This window comes from Balaenoptera physalus (genome assembly GCF_965194825.1).
Source record: "Balaenoptera physalus genome assembly, chromosome: 18".
Taxonomy (NCBI): domain Eukaryota; kingdom Metazoa; phylum Chordata; class Mammalia; order Artiodactyla; family Balaenopteridae; genus Balaenoptera; species Balaenoptera physalus.
This window is the reverse complement of record NC_138899.1, coordinates 29,211,471-29,227,669: the sequence shown is the minus strand read 5'-3', so window position 1 is coordinate 29,227,669 and position 16,199 is coordinate 29,211,471. Positions and strand designations below refer to the sequence as shown.

General features: G+C 35.1%; 1 protein-coding gene across 13 annotated transcripts in view; it reads right to left on the bottom strand.

The window, feature by feature from the left end:
* MYCBP2 (MYC binding protein 2) overlaps positions 1 to 16,199 on the bottom strand; it is a 270,723-nt gene that overhangs the window by 159,808 nt on the left and 94,716 nt on the right. For all 13 annotated transcript variants that reach the window (XM_082434738.1, XM_082434743.1, XM_082434745.1 and 10 more), the window contains 3 exons: positions 9,991 to 10,110; positions 8,346 to 8,427; positions 686 to 803 (listed from right to left, as the gene is read on the bottom strand). In XM_082434738.1, the coding sequence (XP_082290864.1) occupies positions 686 to 803; positions 8,346 to 8,427; positions 9,991 to 10,110 (320 nt within the window). The remainder of the gene's footprint in view (positions 1 to 685; positions 804 to 8,345; positions 8,428 to 9,990; positions 10,111 to 16,199) is intronic.

Below are 16,199 nucleotides of genomic sequence, written 5' to 3'. Positions count from 1 at the left end.
TTTAAGTTCACATTTACATTTTTTAAAAAATCAAGAGTTGCAAATTACATCCCAGAGACTTAGGTTATAGGGTTCTGAATATTTACCCACATCACAGATGGTACAGGTTTATTAGCACAGTCTTATTAAGCTTTTCCTTCAGCTCTACTATGCCCAAACTATACAAAATTCTTAGAGCATCTTCACTCTTTTCAAGCTTTGGCAAAAAAGAGAAAGAGCAAAACAGACAGGCAAACAGACAGAGAGAGACACAGAGAGGGAGAGGAAAAAGTAAACTATAATTCTAAACAAATCTAACAAGAAAAGCAGGCCTTCAAAAAGTTCTAAAATAAAAATAATTCTACATGTTAAGAAAAATGATTCTTTACAAACTAGTTGGGAAATAAGTTTTCAGTGACAGAATTAGCTCTACTGAATGCTTAACAGATTCTGACCTGGAATAAACATGCCCAATATTCTAACACAGCTGTTAAATTTAATAAATTCTAATGCTACACTAGAGAAGAAAATCATTTCAAAGTAAAGTCTGTTAGGTTCTGTGTATGTTGGATGTGGAGACAGGAAATATGCATATGCAATAATTATAATACAAGAATTTCACTGAAACCAGAAAAAATAGCTAACGTAGACAAATCGCAAGGCAACAGTACAATGCAATATTATTAATGCTTAAAAAATTTCTTACAGAAAAACTTCCAAATGTGAAGACCTGTCCATCCATTAAAAGTACTGCCGTGTGGTTGCTGCCTGCAGTAACTTGTGTGCTAGGGCCTGGCAATGCTTGAACAAGAGTGGGACATCCCCTAGGTTAAAAAAAAAAAAAAAAAAAAATTAAGTCAATTTCTTACAAGACCCAACTGAAATAAAAAACAATAAACAATGCAATAAAAAATAGAAGAGATAAAAGGCACTAATAAGAATATTCAGCAAACACTTATTTAGGTACTATATGCCTGTCTCCATCCTATGTGTTAGGTACACAAAGATGAAAAAGGCATAATCACTGACTTTAAGGAGATTATTAAAAAGATTTCTTGAGTTTACTACCTTAACTATGGACACATAATTTTTATTTTTTCCGAAAGACTGGTGCTACCTTTGTTTTAAAAGAAAAAAAATGTTACCTTATATAGTGCATGGCAAGTTAGAGAGCTCTATAAATATTTGTCGGATGAAATAAAAATCATGTGCTGATTTAACAGGAACTCAATCCAAGAACGATACAAAACAATTAAATTTATGTCTTCTTTTCTACTTTTTTCCACTGAACTGTCAATTATTTTTATGTCTTCTTTTCTACCGTTTTTTCACTGAACTGTAATTTTAAATTTTAACATATACAGTAGTTAATGAATCAGAATACAGTAACATGAGAGGCACCGCAGCAGTGGCTACAAGCTCAGGCTCTAGATGTAGACTGCCTGGGTGTGAATCCTGGCTCCACCACGTGGTAGCAACGTACTATGACTTTGAACAAATTACTCATCCTTTTTGTATTTCAGTTTTCTCTTCTATTACATGGAGATAATACTAAACAGTATTTACCCCATAGGGTTCCTATGAACAATAAAGAAGCTCACATACGTCAAGGGCTTGGATCAGTGTCTGTTACACAGTTAACAATTAATAAAAGGTAACTATTATGATAAATGGCATCCCTGTATTCATCTTATCTATCCTTGTAACCATCCTTATATCACTTTATTTACCACTTTCAGTAATCATCATCTATAATGAGAATAATCACACTATAGAAATAGTCCACACATAATAGGAGAGCTCTGCTTTTGAGACAATGTAATTATAATACTTTAAATTTTTTAAAATTACATATATCTTTAAATGATTATTCAGGCTGCAATGAAAAATGAACTGGGAAGAGGCAACACTAGCAGCTGGAAACCTAGTCAAGAAAATGTCACAATAATCTGGGTGAGTTATGGTGAAGGCCTGAAATAGGAACAGTGTGGACTGAAAGGAATGAATGGATTTGACAGCTCTGTAAGGAATAGAACTGACTAGACTCTGGCAATGATTGACATGGGAAAATGATGGTTTTCTGCTTAAGTAACAAGGTAGATGGTGGTAACATTCACTTAAGCTGTGAGAATGAATGAGACCTAGGAAGACGAAGAGAGAAAAGATAGTTTTCATTGTAAGTCTCTCTGACATTTAGGTATGAACAGAGGAAGAAGAAGAGCTCATAAAATCTAGGCCAGAACAAAGAATGAACTCTGGGAAAATGTGGTACGTGGACAGTCATTTCAAGGATAGGGAAATAATGTACGTGCTGAATGCTCTAGAGACAGACGCAAATGACCACCTGATTTTGCAAGAAGGAAGTCTCTTTGGTGGAGTAGGCACAACACTATGTAGCAAAGGAAGAGTTAACAGTGGGGTCAGAGACTAATGCAAAACCCCTTCAAAAACCTCAGCACAAAAGGGAAAAAGGAGAACCAGCAGCTAGAGGGAAAATGGAGATGAAGGGGAAGCTCCGTCCTTTTTAAGAATCTGCAGAAGTTTAAAAGAGTGAGTAAAGATAAGGACATATGGTTCAGAGGGGAGACAAGAAACAGAACCAGAGCCCTATGGAAAAGGCAGAGAGGCTTCACAGCACGGACAAGAACAGGCCCCACTTTCAGTGTAACATGAAGAAGGACGAAAGAAGTAGTAGGGACGCAGGCAGGTTGGCAGAGTTGCTGGACTGAAGAATTTCCCATCTTATGTTTTTATTTTTGCTGTGATGTGAACAGAGGTCAAGTGCTGAGAGGAAGAAGGAAATGGGTGAGGAGAGAATTTAAAGATTACGGAAAGGGTACGGTGGTGAATGGAAAAAATAAAAACCTAGACCAGAAGTTTTTAACCCAGATCCAAATGACTTCTAGGAAGTCTGAAGGTGAGATTCAGGAGATCTGTAAATCTTCTAAATCTGGAAGCCAACTTTTAAGTGTATATTCTTATGTCTGTTTTTCTGAAGAGACAGCCTATGTCGTTCATCACATTCTCAAAAGGTCTTAAATCAAATAGTTCAAAACTACAAACCAGGAGGATCACTGCCTATTGTAGAAGGATTGGTTCAATCTATAAATCATAACAATCTGTATAAGTATGGTGATTTATTTTTTTCCAGAAGCCTAAGTTAGACATAGAAAATATAGGTAGACCGATGCATGCTTGAAGTTTTGCCATGCCTTAGCATCAAGACCCAAGAGGGTGAGAAAACTGAGGATAATGGTAAGAGTACAGGTGAAGAGAATAAATGACAGTCTCTAAGGTGGGTCGGAAAAAAACTGAAACAGGCGACAGACACTAAGAAAGTAGAGGGCTGTAGAGAATGAAGTACTGATAAAGTCAAAGACCAAGTAAAGTAATGCTAAGTAACAGAAGAAATTGTCATCAGATCATAGGTTGTTTAAACTTAAAAATTCAGAGTTGGAGCTATGCTAGATCCATAATGGGTCCTGGGAATGGCCACCATGAATGTGGACGTAAAGTTCACTATATCTAACTCACGGTGTCAAGGTAACTGTATTGTATGGGACCATTCACGAGTGTGACAAGACTCAGACTGGGGAAGCATTGTGAGCCAGATACTAAATTTTCAGTGAATGAAAGGCAGTGACTAAAACATAGGTAGGTAGTAACCAAAGGGGAGGAGAGCAGAATGGCCCTGCCTCAAAAGAGTAGTTTTTACTTGAGGATACAATAATATGGCTAGGAACAGCACTGAAAGTTAAGCGGTTCTCAAATCTGAGGTACTGGGAGTTTTGGCAATAAACAATTACCAGGTCAAAGGGCTGTATGGCGAACTAATGTCCTCACAGAAATGTCCAGTTCAATTCAAACAAAGGATTAAAGGGAAAGTACCTAAAACTGTTTACTTGCCTGCAGTTTACAAAGCATTTTCATATAAAATGTATCACTGGTTATCAAAATAACTCTATGGGTAGATCTGAAGCCCTTTAAAAAGGATTTTCCCAGAGTTAGTGGCAATTCTTCTAATAAACTCTTTTCATGATACTAGAGCCCATTTATTAAATTATTTGGTAAACACAGGAAGAACAGAAAAGAAAAATTATATGTGTATATGTATGCATGCCAGGCATTTTACAGACACTGTATTAATTCTTTAACAATGCTATGGGATATTTAAACTAAGGCTTAGTAAATTATAGTCACATAGCTGGTAAGAGATGAATCAAAGATATGAACCTTGTCTAAATGGTTACAGACACCATGACTGTGTAGCATATTAATGCAGAAGGAGGCTATAGCAAGAAAAAGATGAAACTCAGAAACATTACAAGAATTATCCAAATTCTACTGAAAAAAGGAGAATAAAAGCATCTAAACGCTATAGTCCCTTTCCCAACATCCAGGTTTAAGTTTACGGAAAAGAGTAAAAGAATTTGGAATTCAGAGATTTAGGAGCATACTGAAGAAAATAAATGAAAAAGAGGGTTGGTAGACTCATGTCATGAGTGAATGTATTACAGCCCTCAGAAGCTTTTTGACTTCACTTTTAAAACCAGCAACAGTAACAGCCAATATTTATTGAGCATTTACTACAGGCTAGGCCCTGTGCTAGGTAAACAACACGTTATCATCTCACTGAACAACAACCTTCTGACAGAAAGATACTTATTCCCGTTCAAAAGGAAGAAACTGAGACACAGGAAAGTTAAGTAATTTGGTCAAGGTCACATGGGCACCAAGTGATATAATCAGACTCAGTCATCCTGGCAAGACAACACATTAAATAAAGAGAATACCAATAACACGTTTCTACCTTTAGCACATGCACTCTACAATATTTATCTTACATTAATCACACACTATTAATGTGTGCTATACAATAAATTTCAGTTACAAGTGCTTGATTACTAGAAACTTAAAATACCTTCCAACTTTATTTCAACTAAATATCTATAAATGTTTTGCTTCGTGGTACTTAGTTAATATGTATGCTATTGAGGCTTTGTTCCTCCAGGGATTGTTCCTCCATATACACGGTCAATTCCTTTTGGAATTCGTAACAGTTCCTGACTCCTGCCTTCCAAGTCCCAGATAAATCCAGACAAACAGGGTCACTGGAGTGTTTCCAGCACAGACGGTTCTGGCTGGTTTTCGTTTAATCCACCAGGCACAGCGCGTAGGCGTTATTTCACTGCGTCACCCAGCCTGGTGCTCCCCACCCTCATGGAATCAGCCTGCCAGTTACAACTCAATCGATGGAACCAGCAGTGAAAATTCACATGTTGGAAAAGAACAACTTTGGGCAGTTGAAAGAAATCCCACCAGAGTTTAATCTCCTTAAAAAACCCTAATTATTTAATTTTCAACATTAAAAGCTATCTTACTTCATGAAGATATATTCGAAACTATTAAAAATACTTAGCATATTGCCATGATACTGTCACCTGAGCAAGTCACTGCAAGGCAAGGTACGGTGCTCCCTGGTTGATAATCAGGACCAGGAGGCAATGTTTTTAGGTAGCCTCTTCATTTTAAGAGCTGGCTTGAGATCCTTCCCGTTCTACAGCCGTTACACCTCAACGTGGGGTGGCAGGACTTGTGCTTATGCTGTTCATTCTTCACACTGTGCAGGCACCTTAGGGCTGTGATTTGATTATAGATATGATTTCCACTATTTCCCTCCCACTCAGTCAAGACCAGGAAACACATACATTTGCTAAATCTCTTCTGTGGAATGATATACAAGTACAGAGTCTGATTTGTGAGAAAGTGCCCCCCTTGCGGCACACATGACTGACGCTCCGTCATGTCTAACTGTAATGCACCTTTCCCAGGTTATGTCATGACTCACAAAATAACCTCCAGCTAAATAACAACAGCAATAATGATGACGATGACGATAATAATAAATTCTTTTCTGTGTCATGAGTCTTCCATGAGAAACAGAACAAAAAGTTTCCAAATTCTTCTCCATGCATATTACAAGCCCTGTCTCAGTCTCTGCATAGGAGTGATGTTGTTCAATTGCGACGCAAAGTACCTGCTGCCTTCTAATACCTGTGACAGTAATTGCTCAACCCTGCAAAGCCACTGATATTCTGAAATTTCCAATGTCCGATATATAAACGCCATACCTGGTGACATTTGATACAGTAATCTGTCAAAGACCTTTTGCTCTCTTTCCAAGCACAATATTTGTCCTTAAGATTGTGATAGTTTTATAAACGTCTTAACAAGTGTCAAACGTATGTTGCACTTGTGTTTTTGGTGAGAAGTTCAACTCAATGGTATCTCAAATCATCTCTTTTCATCAGTAACAACGGTCATCGAAGTACCTAAGGACATTCCTTTCATCCTCATTTTCTGTGCACTGCAAATGGACCTGACCCTGCCTTTTAGGGATGGATGGCGTTTCTTAATCCCGGATGCACAGTAGACTGTGGAGAGCTTTTAGGAAAGAACTGATGCTGGCATCCTATCCAACCCTTGCTGCCTCCATCTCCCATCCCCAACGCCCATCTCCCAACACACACCTCATAAAAAGTCTAGATTTAGGGTCCAGGCATGGCATTTTTGAAGTTCCCCAAGTAATTCTACCATGCAGGCAGGATTAAGAATCACTGGTCTTTACCATGTAAATGGCATCATCCTTGCCACAGTAATGAAGTGATTTCAGAATAAAGTGAAAATTATGGATTTTATTTAATGACTGGAGTGATTCACTGTATGTGAATGAGAAACCATATAGTTCCAGCTGCTTCTGGCAGGTACCTTGTGACTATAGGAAGAATCAGGCAAGAGTAGAGAGACAAAAAGAAAGGAGGTTCGGTGGCAAACTGAATTGGTGAGTCAGGTCTAGCCTGAAGCTGCCCTATATTATCCCCAGATTTATAAATAAACCTGGTTTCAGTGGTGGGGCAGCCACGCACGTGGACCACTCAGATCTTGAAGACCACCTGCTGCAGGGAACATAAATGACTGACAGCCTCAGATGCTGTTCCTTTGGGTCCACGAGGCCATTCTTCCCCTGGGAAGCTACCAGCCTGTGACTGAGCACTGTGAAGGTATGCATGCTGGCCCATCCTGCCCACTTTGGGACTCTTCCAAAGGCAGCCTTGGCTTGAGGACAGCCCACTGGCCTGGCTAAAACCCAGTCAGAACTGCACGGTAACCTAACTCTTCCTACCCCATTCTTCTTCCTTCTTTCCCTTCACAGGGGTCAGATCTACATCGGGCCTATTCCTGCTCTTTTCCCTTTTATCTTTCACAGCAGTTTTCTACCAATAAACCCTTTGCACATCTAATCCTATCTTCGCATCTTCTTCCTGGAAGACCTGAGCTAACAAAGATGGATTTTTCTATACTTTCGACCAAAAGCACTCTCACTGTATTAAGCAGAAGTGGAATCAGCTGCTGTAATGAAAGCAAAGTGACAGGGAATTAAACAAGACAGAAGTTTACTTCTCTTTCAGGTAAGCACCCAATTATAAGGAGCTGGTGCGGCAGTTCCATGGTGTCGGGGGCCCAGACTATTCCTATCTTGTGGCTCTGCCATTCTCAATACATAGTTTCCAACTTATGATCGCTATGATGACTTTTCCAGCTCCTGCCGTCAGGCATGGACTCCAGAGGGAAGAGGGAGAAAGGGAAGGGCGTCCCCCTTCCCTTTAACAGTGTGATCCCAAACCTGCACACATCACTTTAGTTTACTCGGCCATATCTTGCTGCAATGGAGGCGGGAGAATGAAGTCTTTAGCTTCATGGTCATGTCACCAACTAAAACTCTATTACCAAATGAAGCAGGGATGAATGGATATTAAAAAATGTCTAGTAGTCTCTACCACAATTAGTTCTTCACTATGCTGGGTAAGTCAAAACAGTTTCTCTGAGTGACCATTAGATTTTGTTTGAAAATTATGGAAAAGCTTCAATGACTTCACGTTAATATTAGACCAAAATTTAAAAACGATAACATCAAGGAGTATGAATAAATCTATTGCTGATTTGTTAAAATTCCATTTGGGGATAGTCACTGTCTCATCCATTGCCATGAACAGCCTTTAAAAAGATATTAATTCTTAAGAATGCAGTAAGATTTCGTGATAATCATAATCACTCTCACATTTTAAACGTATAAAATGTAAATCAAGTTTTCTCCCGGAACTACAAAATCATCTATCCCCACAAAAGCACTCAACCACAAAATCAAGAACAAACAATAATTTATGGGCCACAGTTTGCAAAACAGTGGTATAAATACTTTTTCAAGTGTAGAAATATATATTTAGAAAGAAAAAAGGAAAGAAAGAAAGGAAGAAAGAAAGAGAAAAAAAAACCACTCAGCATCTTCACACAAAAAGTTAAAGTACCTGGAATTGACATCCCCGTGTCCGAGCTGCCCGTGCTGCCCGTACCCAAATGTGTAGACGTCGCCATTCTCCATTAAAACCACTGAAACCAAAGTCCAGAGCTTTATGTTTTCATTGTATGCATTTCATATTTCTATCACAACTATACTGAAGGCAGTGCAATTTTCACTATTTAAAATTTGTAGAGCCATTAAAACTAGGCAATTGAAGCATCGACAAATTTATATTTAATGAGGAATAAATATAATTTCAGTTCTGTAAAATATTTTTGTAGGTTATAAAAATGTATGTTTTCATAATATACGCTTTAAAATTCTTATAAATGACATTTAATAACAATATTTAATAAAACATTGGTTTGGGTCAGCTGTAAAGTCTTTTTATAATGAGTAACTACATAGAAAATGTTCTCTCACATCTAGGATAATTATATAGGTAGATGGGTTTGAGCTCTGCACAGTTACATACAACATCAATATGTCTGTCAGAACTTTAGTATTTGTCAATGTCTTATCAAATAAGGAAATATATTGAGTATCAAAAGAAAGAATGTGACATTTTTTATGTTTAGGTTGAAGAGTACAACCTAAGCTATATAATCCAAATGTCAATTATTTACTAGGAATTGAAATTTCTACTTTTTAAAAAAATATAGAAATTTGTTGATGCACATCTCTCACTGAACAGTAACAAAGTTTGTGACCAGATTATAAAAATCACAGAATTGTAGAGTTCAAAGGGATTTCAGGGATTATTTTATCTTCAGGAATTTCATGAATTGAATTATAAAATAAGTCCATCAGAAGACAGATTAGAAGTCAGATCTCTACATGTACCACAATGTTCATTGCAGCACTATTTACAATAGCCAGGACGTGGAAGCAACCTAAGTGTCCATCGACAGATGAATGGATAAAGAAGATGTGGCACATATATACAATGGAATATTACTCAGCCATAAAAAGAAACGAAATTGAACTATTTGTAGTGAGGTGGATGGACCTAGAGTCTGTCATACAGAGTGAAGTAAGTCAGAAAGAGAAAAACAAATACTGTATGCTAACACATATATATAGAATCTAAAAAAAAAAAAGAATGGTTCTGATGAACCTAGGGGCAGGACAGGAATAAAGCTGCAGATGTAGAGAATGGACTTGAGGACATGGGGAGGGGGAAGGGTAAGCTAGGACGAAGTAAGAGAGTGGCACTGACATATATACACTACCAAATGTAAAATAGGTAGCTAGTGGGAAGCAGCCGCATAGCACAGGGAGATCAGCTCGGTGCTTTGTGATCACCTAGAAGGGTAGTATAGGGAGGGTGGAAGAGAGACACAAGAGGGAGGGGATATGGGGATATATGTATACGTATAGCTGATTCACTTTGTTATATGGCAGAAACTAACATAACATTGTAAAGCTATTATACTCCAATAAAGATGTTAAAAAAAAAAAAGTCAGATCTCTAGACAATCATTTTATAGCTTAAAAGAGATTGTGTAATAAATATGCTTTCATAGACTTGAGAGATACTGTCACACTATAGCTTTTAAACACAGTTAAGACTACATTTGTCAAAACTAAACAAGTAGGTTATTCAGCACAATTGTAAAAATGCAGTTATACCCTAAAGTTCCAGCCGCTACCTGAATGGTGAAATCCACAGCTGACTTGTACTGCCCGGAGCTCACAGTCAAATCGCACAGAGCCTGGAGGATATGTTGTGATTTTGCTTGCATCCTTTTCTCCTCGTTCTCCACTTCCATCTGTAAGTGTTACAATTTGTAATTAAGCCATTATTCATCTTCAAAATAAAATTTAAAATCAGTTTACTATGGAAAAACAAGAGAAAATGTTAAAAGGAACAAGCAAGAAGAATCTGTAGCTGTTAGAAGTGATAGATCAAGACTCTACCTGCAAAGAAGCAATTTTGAAAAGATATACTATATACTTCTGTTTGCAAATATCACTAAATCAGTAAAAACACAGATAAGGTCTGGTTACAGATAAAGCCTATTAATCTAATCAGTTATGTAATGTAAATGGGTCATTAAGTTATAGAAATAACAAAAATCTAAATGTAATAGTTTATATGGGAAAATTTAGTTTACATAAAAATAACTGCATGCAAAGTCATTTAATTGTTTTAAACTTAGTGATATTGTTAGTGCTAGCCGTTTAAAAAAAATTTCTAGCTGACTCGCAAATGACTTAGATTTCCCAGACACATCTAGAAAGGCTACTCTGTCCGCCAGTATTGCTAAACTCAACTGAACCTTAAAAAATTTATAAAGACCAAATAGCTTTATCCACTGTATTGCAGTTCAATGGTTTCCTGTCGTTCATTTTGTCTGTCCCACCTTGACCCTCAGCCAGTCAGCTCTACGGTCTTCTTCAGGCCCCCAAACACAACTCTGAACCAAACCCTCTGCTTTTATTCCTTCTTTCCTCCTCCCTTCTTTTTATAATTTCCTACCATAAGCTTGCTTTAAGGTCCTCCCTCCAACCCTAGTTTCTACATTTGACTTTGAATATTCTGGCATTTTAACCATAAAATTTTAAAAACACATTCCACAATTTAACAACTTTACTTTGGAATGTGTAAATAAGAAAGGCAACTTACTTTTCCTAGTCTAATACTATACATCAACTAAAATACGACCTCTATGTCATCAAGATTCAAATTCCTTACACATGGAATAAATGTAAATCTGCATGGAATTTCAGGTCAACTAGTCTAAGCTAAGTGCTTTGTGATACAGTAAATCTAAACAAGTGTGTATAATATGCAGATACACATGTGGATCTACAGGCACACATTTTAAAATAATTCTGTATTTTCATTACCCATTTTAGAATACTAAGCAGAATAACATCAAATCATTTCATGTTCACATTATCCTTTCTTTTTCTATCTAATATTTCTAACCTTTACTACTATCCAGGTAAGACAAAATTGGCCTAAATTACGAGTTCCATTTCTATAACTAAATGACTCTAGCATTTCAAAAAGTTTTAAACTCTTTACAACATTAGGACAGTAAAACCTCACTAATTCAGAATAACACAGAATGGGTTGGCCTATATAACTTACTGAAAAGGTCTTAATTATAGAATGTTTAAGTAAAAGTTCAGTTTTATTACCTTCAAGCAGAACAGATTATAGATTACACTAAATGCTATTGATACAATAAATAAAATGTGGTTACCTACATTATAAATCAAAATAGGCCTATTTTACATAAAAATGTACCATAAACATAAAAGTCCTTTAACATACAAGAATTAATTGCTGGACCCAGAGGCTGAAGGCACGTTGAAGGAATCCTTCATTTCTTGAGCCCTTGGTTTGAAAAGCTAGTGATTTTAGACAGGTTTCCCCTTATAAGTATGACCCTGAAAATTCAGAGGAAGAAGTTATTTTGAATTTTTTACTCAAAAAAGATCACAAATACTGTATCTGAAGTACCATAAATTTTGAATTAGTGAGAGGTTTTACTATAAAAGGAAAAAGAATATGATTCTTCTTTGGCTAAATTATCTAATGTGGGTTTGTCAAATTAAATCTGCAAGAATGGATGGGCTAAAAAAAAAAAAAAAAAATCACAACATTTAGTTTTACTCCATCCAAAATGCAATATACTCTTAGTTCAAAGACTCCTCATCTTGTAAATGGTTAAGTATAAACAAGGGCCTACTCATAAAGGAATAAGTATCTTCCAAACACTATTTAAATAAGATGACAGATATATAAAAATTTTACAGCTTTATCTCAATTGGTAAAAATATCTAATTATTAAAACCAAATCTGACGTAATAAAGAAAACAAATTGTGTTCATTTGATTGTGCCAGACGTAACTAAATTCAATGTTACACCTTAATTTCAGTTTATATAAATGTATTGATGCCTAGTTAAAGCTTTTACCTTTGAATCCGGCATTCTGCCCTCTCCCTCCAGTCAGAGATTAAATATAGATACAAAGCCCACAATAGAGACAAAGCATCAGGGAAGGAGGAAAAAAAAGCCTAGTAATTTACTGATTAAAATCATAGTGATTAAAAGAGTACTAGCTATTATTTAGAGGTAAAAAATAATACTAGAAACATTTTGTTCAAGTGCATCTAAACAAACCTTTATATAAAATAATTTTTCAATTATTACAGACGGTGAAAATATTGTTATTATAAGAAAAAAACAGGGATAAGGTTCTTGATCACTAGTAGCAGCAGTGACAGAATTTTTTAAATATACATCTGTATCTGGAATTTTATGTCAGTTCAAAAAATTAAGTACAATTCTAATAATTTAGAAATTTACAAAAGTTTATCAAAGAAAAAAGATACCTAATAAATAGTCAAGAATCTAGTGTAAATTCAAGAACTAGCAAGCGAAATTCAGCAAGATAAATTCTCCTCAAGCTCATTACTCAGTAAAGTGTCAATGAGCAGCAATAAAATTAATCTCACATTTTTAGGAAAGTTAGGCTTAAATATTCTTATAATTGGCCATTTAGGTATATCTGTATTTTCCCTAATATGAGTATGTTCATACATGTATCATACGATACTGAAACTATGATAGCTATAAAGTTTTGACAGATATGTAACTACAGTATTGTATGTATATATACATTATTTATGCATATTTGTGTACACACACAGAGAAAAGAGGATTCAGTATCTAAAGGACTCTAACTTTTAATTTTTATTTAAATCTATACTTTTTGGGTAATCTTATAAGCATGCATACATCACTGAATGTATCACAAAACACAGTGAGTACTCTGAATGAAATCACTAAAATAAAACAGCAAAGCAGTAGTAATTACAATTTGCTAAACACCTCTGTGCTAAACACTGAAAATTTAAATAGCACAGTGGATAGTGCTTTTGGGCACTGGAGCCTAAGAGACTTGGATTGGAATCCTGGCTCTACTATTTGCTAGTTTTACGATAACTGGACACTGGATTTTTTGAGTTTTAGTTTTCCCATCTATAAGATAGGAATAATGGTACATTACCTCACAAGGTATTTATGAGAAACAAGTGCAATAATGTATGAAAAGTGTTCAGTCAATATTATTGTTGCTCTCCTTAATCAATACAATAATCCGATGATAAGGGTATTGTTATTCCATTTTGCAGTTGGGAAAACCAAGGCTTTAGAGGGGTTAAGTAGCCAGCCCAAAGTAATAAATGGTAGAGCAGTTTTAGAAATTGATCAAAAATAAGGCTCACACATTTTACCACCACCAAATGGCTGACATCTTAAATCGTTTGTAAAAATAAATTAATTACACATTTAACAAATCTCAAATTTTGTACCTTTAAGATAATTCTAAAAGAGGATGCAAGGAATTCAAAGAATTCAAGCTAGTATTCATGGAGAATTTTTATTTGCAAAGTATATACATACACACATATACACACACATATCTTAATTTAATCTTCATATCAACATATTCAATTAGGAATTATCATTCCTATTTTTAAAAGAAGGAAACTGAAACCAAAGAGATTAAGAAATTTATGAACGACCACACAGTTCTAGTAAATGAAAAATAGGATTAAAACTGAGGCCTAATTCCAAAGGCTGTATTTCCATTACACCACACTGTTTCTTTACAGAAAACAGGTGTAAAATACACACAGATGTTTTTGAGTGTGCCTTCAGATTTTCACATCAGTCACTTCAAGACTATCTCCAGAATAATTCAAATGTTCCTAACTAAGAGTAGTACATTAAAATCTTTTTTTTCTATGTAAGGCACTGAATAGTTGAAACAAATGTTAATTCAGATAACTGTTTAAAATATAGTCTACAGTTACATTCTTTAAATACTATATGTTATATGAATTATATGTTATACATAACTGATTCCGTCTTACACACTATTTTGCCTCTGGTCAAAATTTGCCTGTATAGGATAGATTCTGTGACCTTCTCTGAATTCTTTCCAATCAGCCAGAAGCTCTCCAACTTTCCATCTTAGAACTCACTCCTGTTAACAATAAATCCACAGTTCTTACCCTCCACACACCCCTACAAAAAAGTCATAGTCTAGAAAATTTAAATCATTATTATCCTACAATGTGTACCACCAACATAATTAAATGTAAGATAGAACACAGCAATTAATACAGTGAATTTGTCAGTGCAAGAAAAACACGGTAATACAAAAGAGAAAAAAAATGTACGTAGGATAAATAATTTATTAAAAGACTATGTCTATCTGCAGCAGGAGTAAAAGCAGTGACTGGCAAGGGGATTAAATGACAGGAACAGCGAATGCAAAGGGAGTAACGGAAAGCGAATCAGTGGATGTACAGTGAGTGGTAAGTTAATACTCTCTAGATAAAATGGGACACCATCTGATAAAGTAATACTTACACTTTAAATTCATTTTGGTGGTAAAGAGATGAAACTATTCCACTCTATAAAACCATACAATCTGATGATTAAAAATAAAATGGCCTTATACTGTAATACTACAAAGTAAGTCCTTCCAAAGAGGTTACCCTGTGGCAGACAAGATGGAAGTAAGGCTTGCTATCGTTGAGTAATTTCTATAGCTAATCAGTGTGACATTGTAAAAAGTCTATTTTAAATTTGTAACCTTGGTTTTCTTTAGCATTTCATTTTAAAATTCTGGAAAAAAACAAAGATGACTGTCTATATGATACTAACATGGAGCTGAAAAAGTTTTAAAACTGTTTATTGAAATATGAATAGTTAACCTCCGGTGAAGTACTGGAAGAAGTCCACTTTCATATAATTGGCAAGAAAAAGACACTTGATAAAATCTGTTCTAATACTGGCAGAGTAGAAAATGTGAGATCAGAGATTCTAGCAATAACCAAAATAATTTACATAGCACACCCCAAATATTATTCCTTAGATTTAAATATTAATGGCATTGTCAGAGCACCCAGTAAATAAAGCAATCACAAATTTTACTACAGTTAATCACATTAGACTTAAAATACTCTCAATTTTTATTGCTGCAGAATATAACTTGAGTAGTGCTCTATTTGTGTTTTTACTAAAAACAGGGGTTTTGTCTGTTTTGTTTTGCATTTTTGCTTTGAGTGACAAACTGATGGACTGAAACAGGCAAGGAAAAATAAAGTTGATTATAATATATGGCATATGAAAGTTTAAAAATAAAATTAGTCTATAACAGTTTTGCAGCCCCCAAAAAAGACAAAACATTAGTTAGATTAATTTGCATGGAATATGTGTTTTTAAAATCTTCTATTTTGCAGGGTTTATTTCAGGCATTTAAGAAAACAGTAGGTTTAAGTTGTACTACTCAAAGAGTGCTTGGTTCCCATGACAGGATTCAAGGCAGAATTTATACATAAATTTATAAGTTCTCTGCATTAAATTCTTTCCTGATCTTAGTTGACCCATAATCTGTGGTTTAAGGAAAAATAATCTTGTTTTAGGAATATATCAAATATTAAATAAATCATGTGTATTGTGAATATAAACTTTTATATTAAAACAATGGAAGCGCTGTAGCAGTCAACTCATTATTACTTTATACACTGAATTTAGCAATTCTGTTAATTCTAAAGAAAATAAACAGAATTAAAAAAGAGAAAAGGACTGCAAAATGCCAGATGGCAGTGATCTAAGAGCAGATAATAAAGTATATAAAATAGAGAGCAATAATTATTTTTTCTACCTTCCCTTAACTTTAGGAAATTTGAAAAGGAATGGAAAAGAAAAAGATATACTGTAAAATGTCTTCTTTTTATTAAAGTTAACCAAAAAAATACAATAAAATAAGATTGACAGTTACTGACAAACAGTACACTTTCAGCATGTTCTTTCTCCTCAGGCTATAT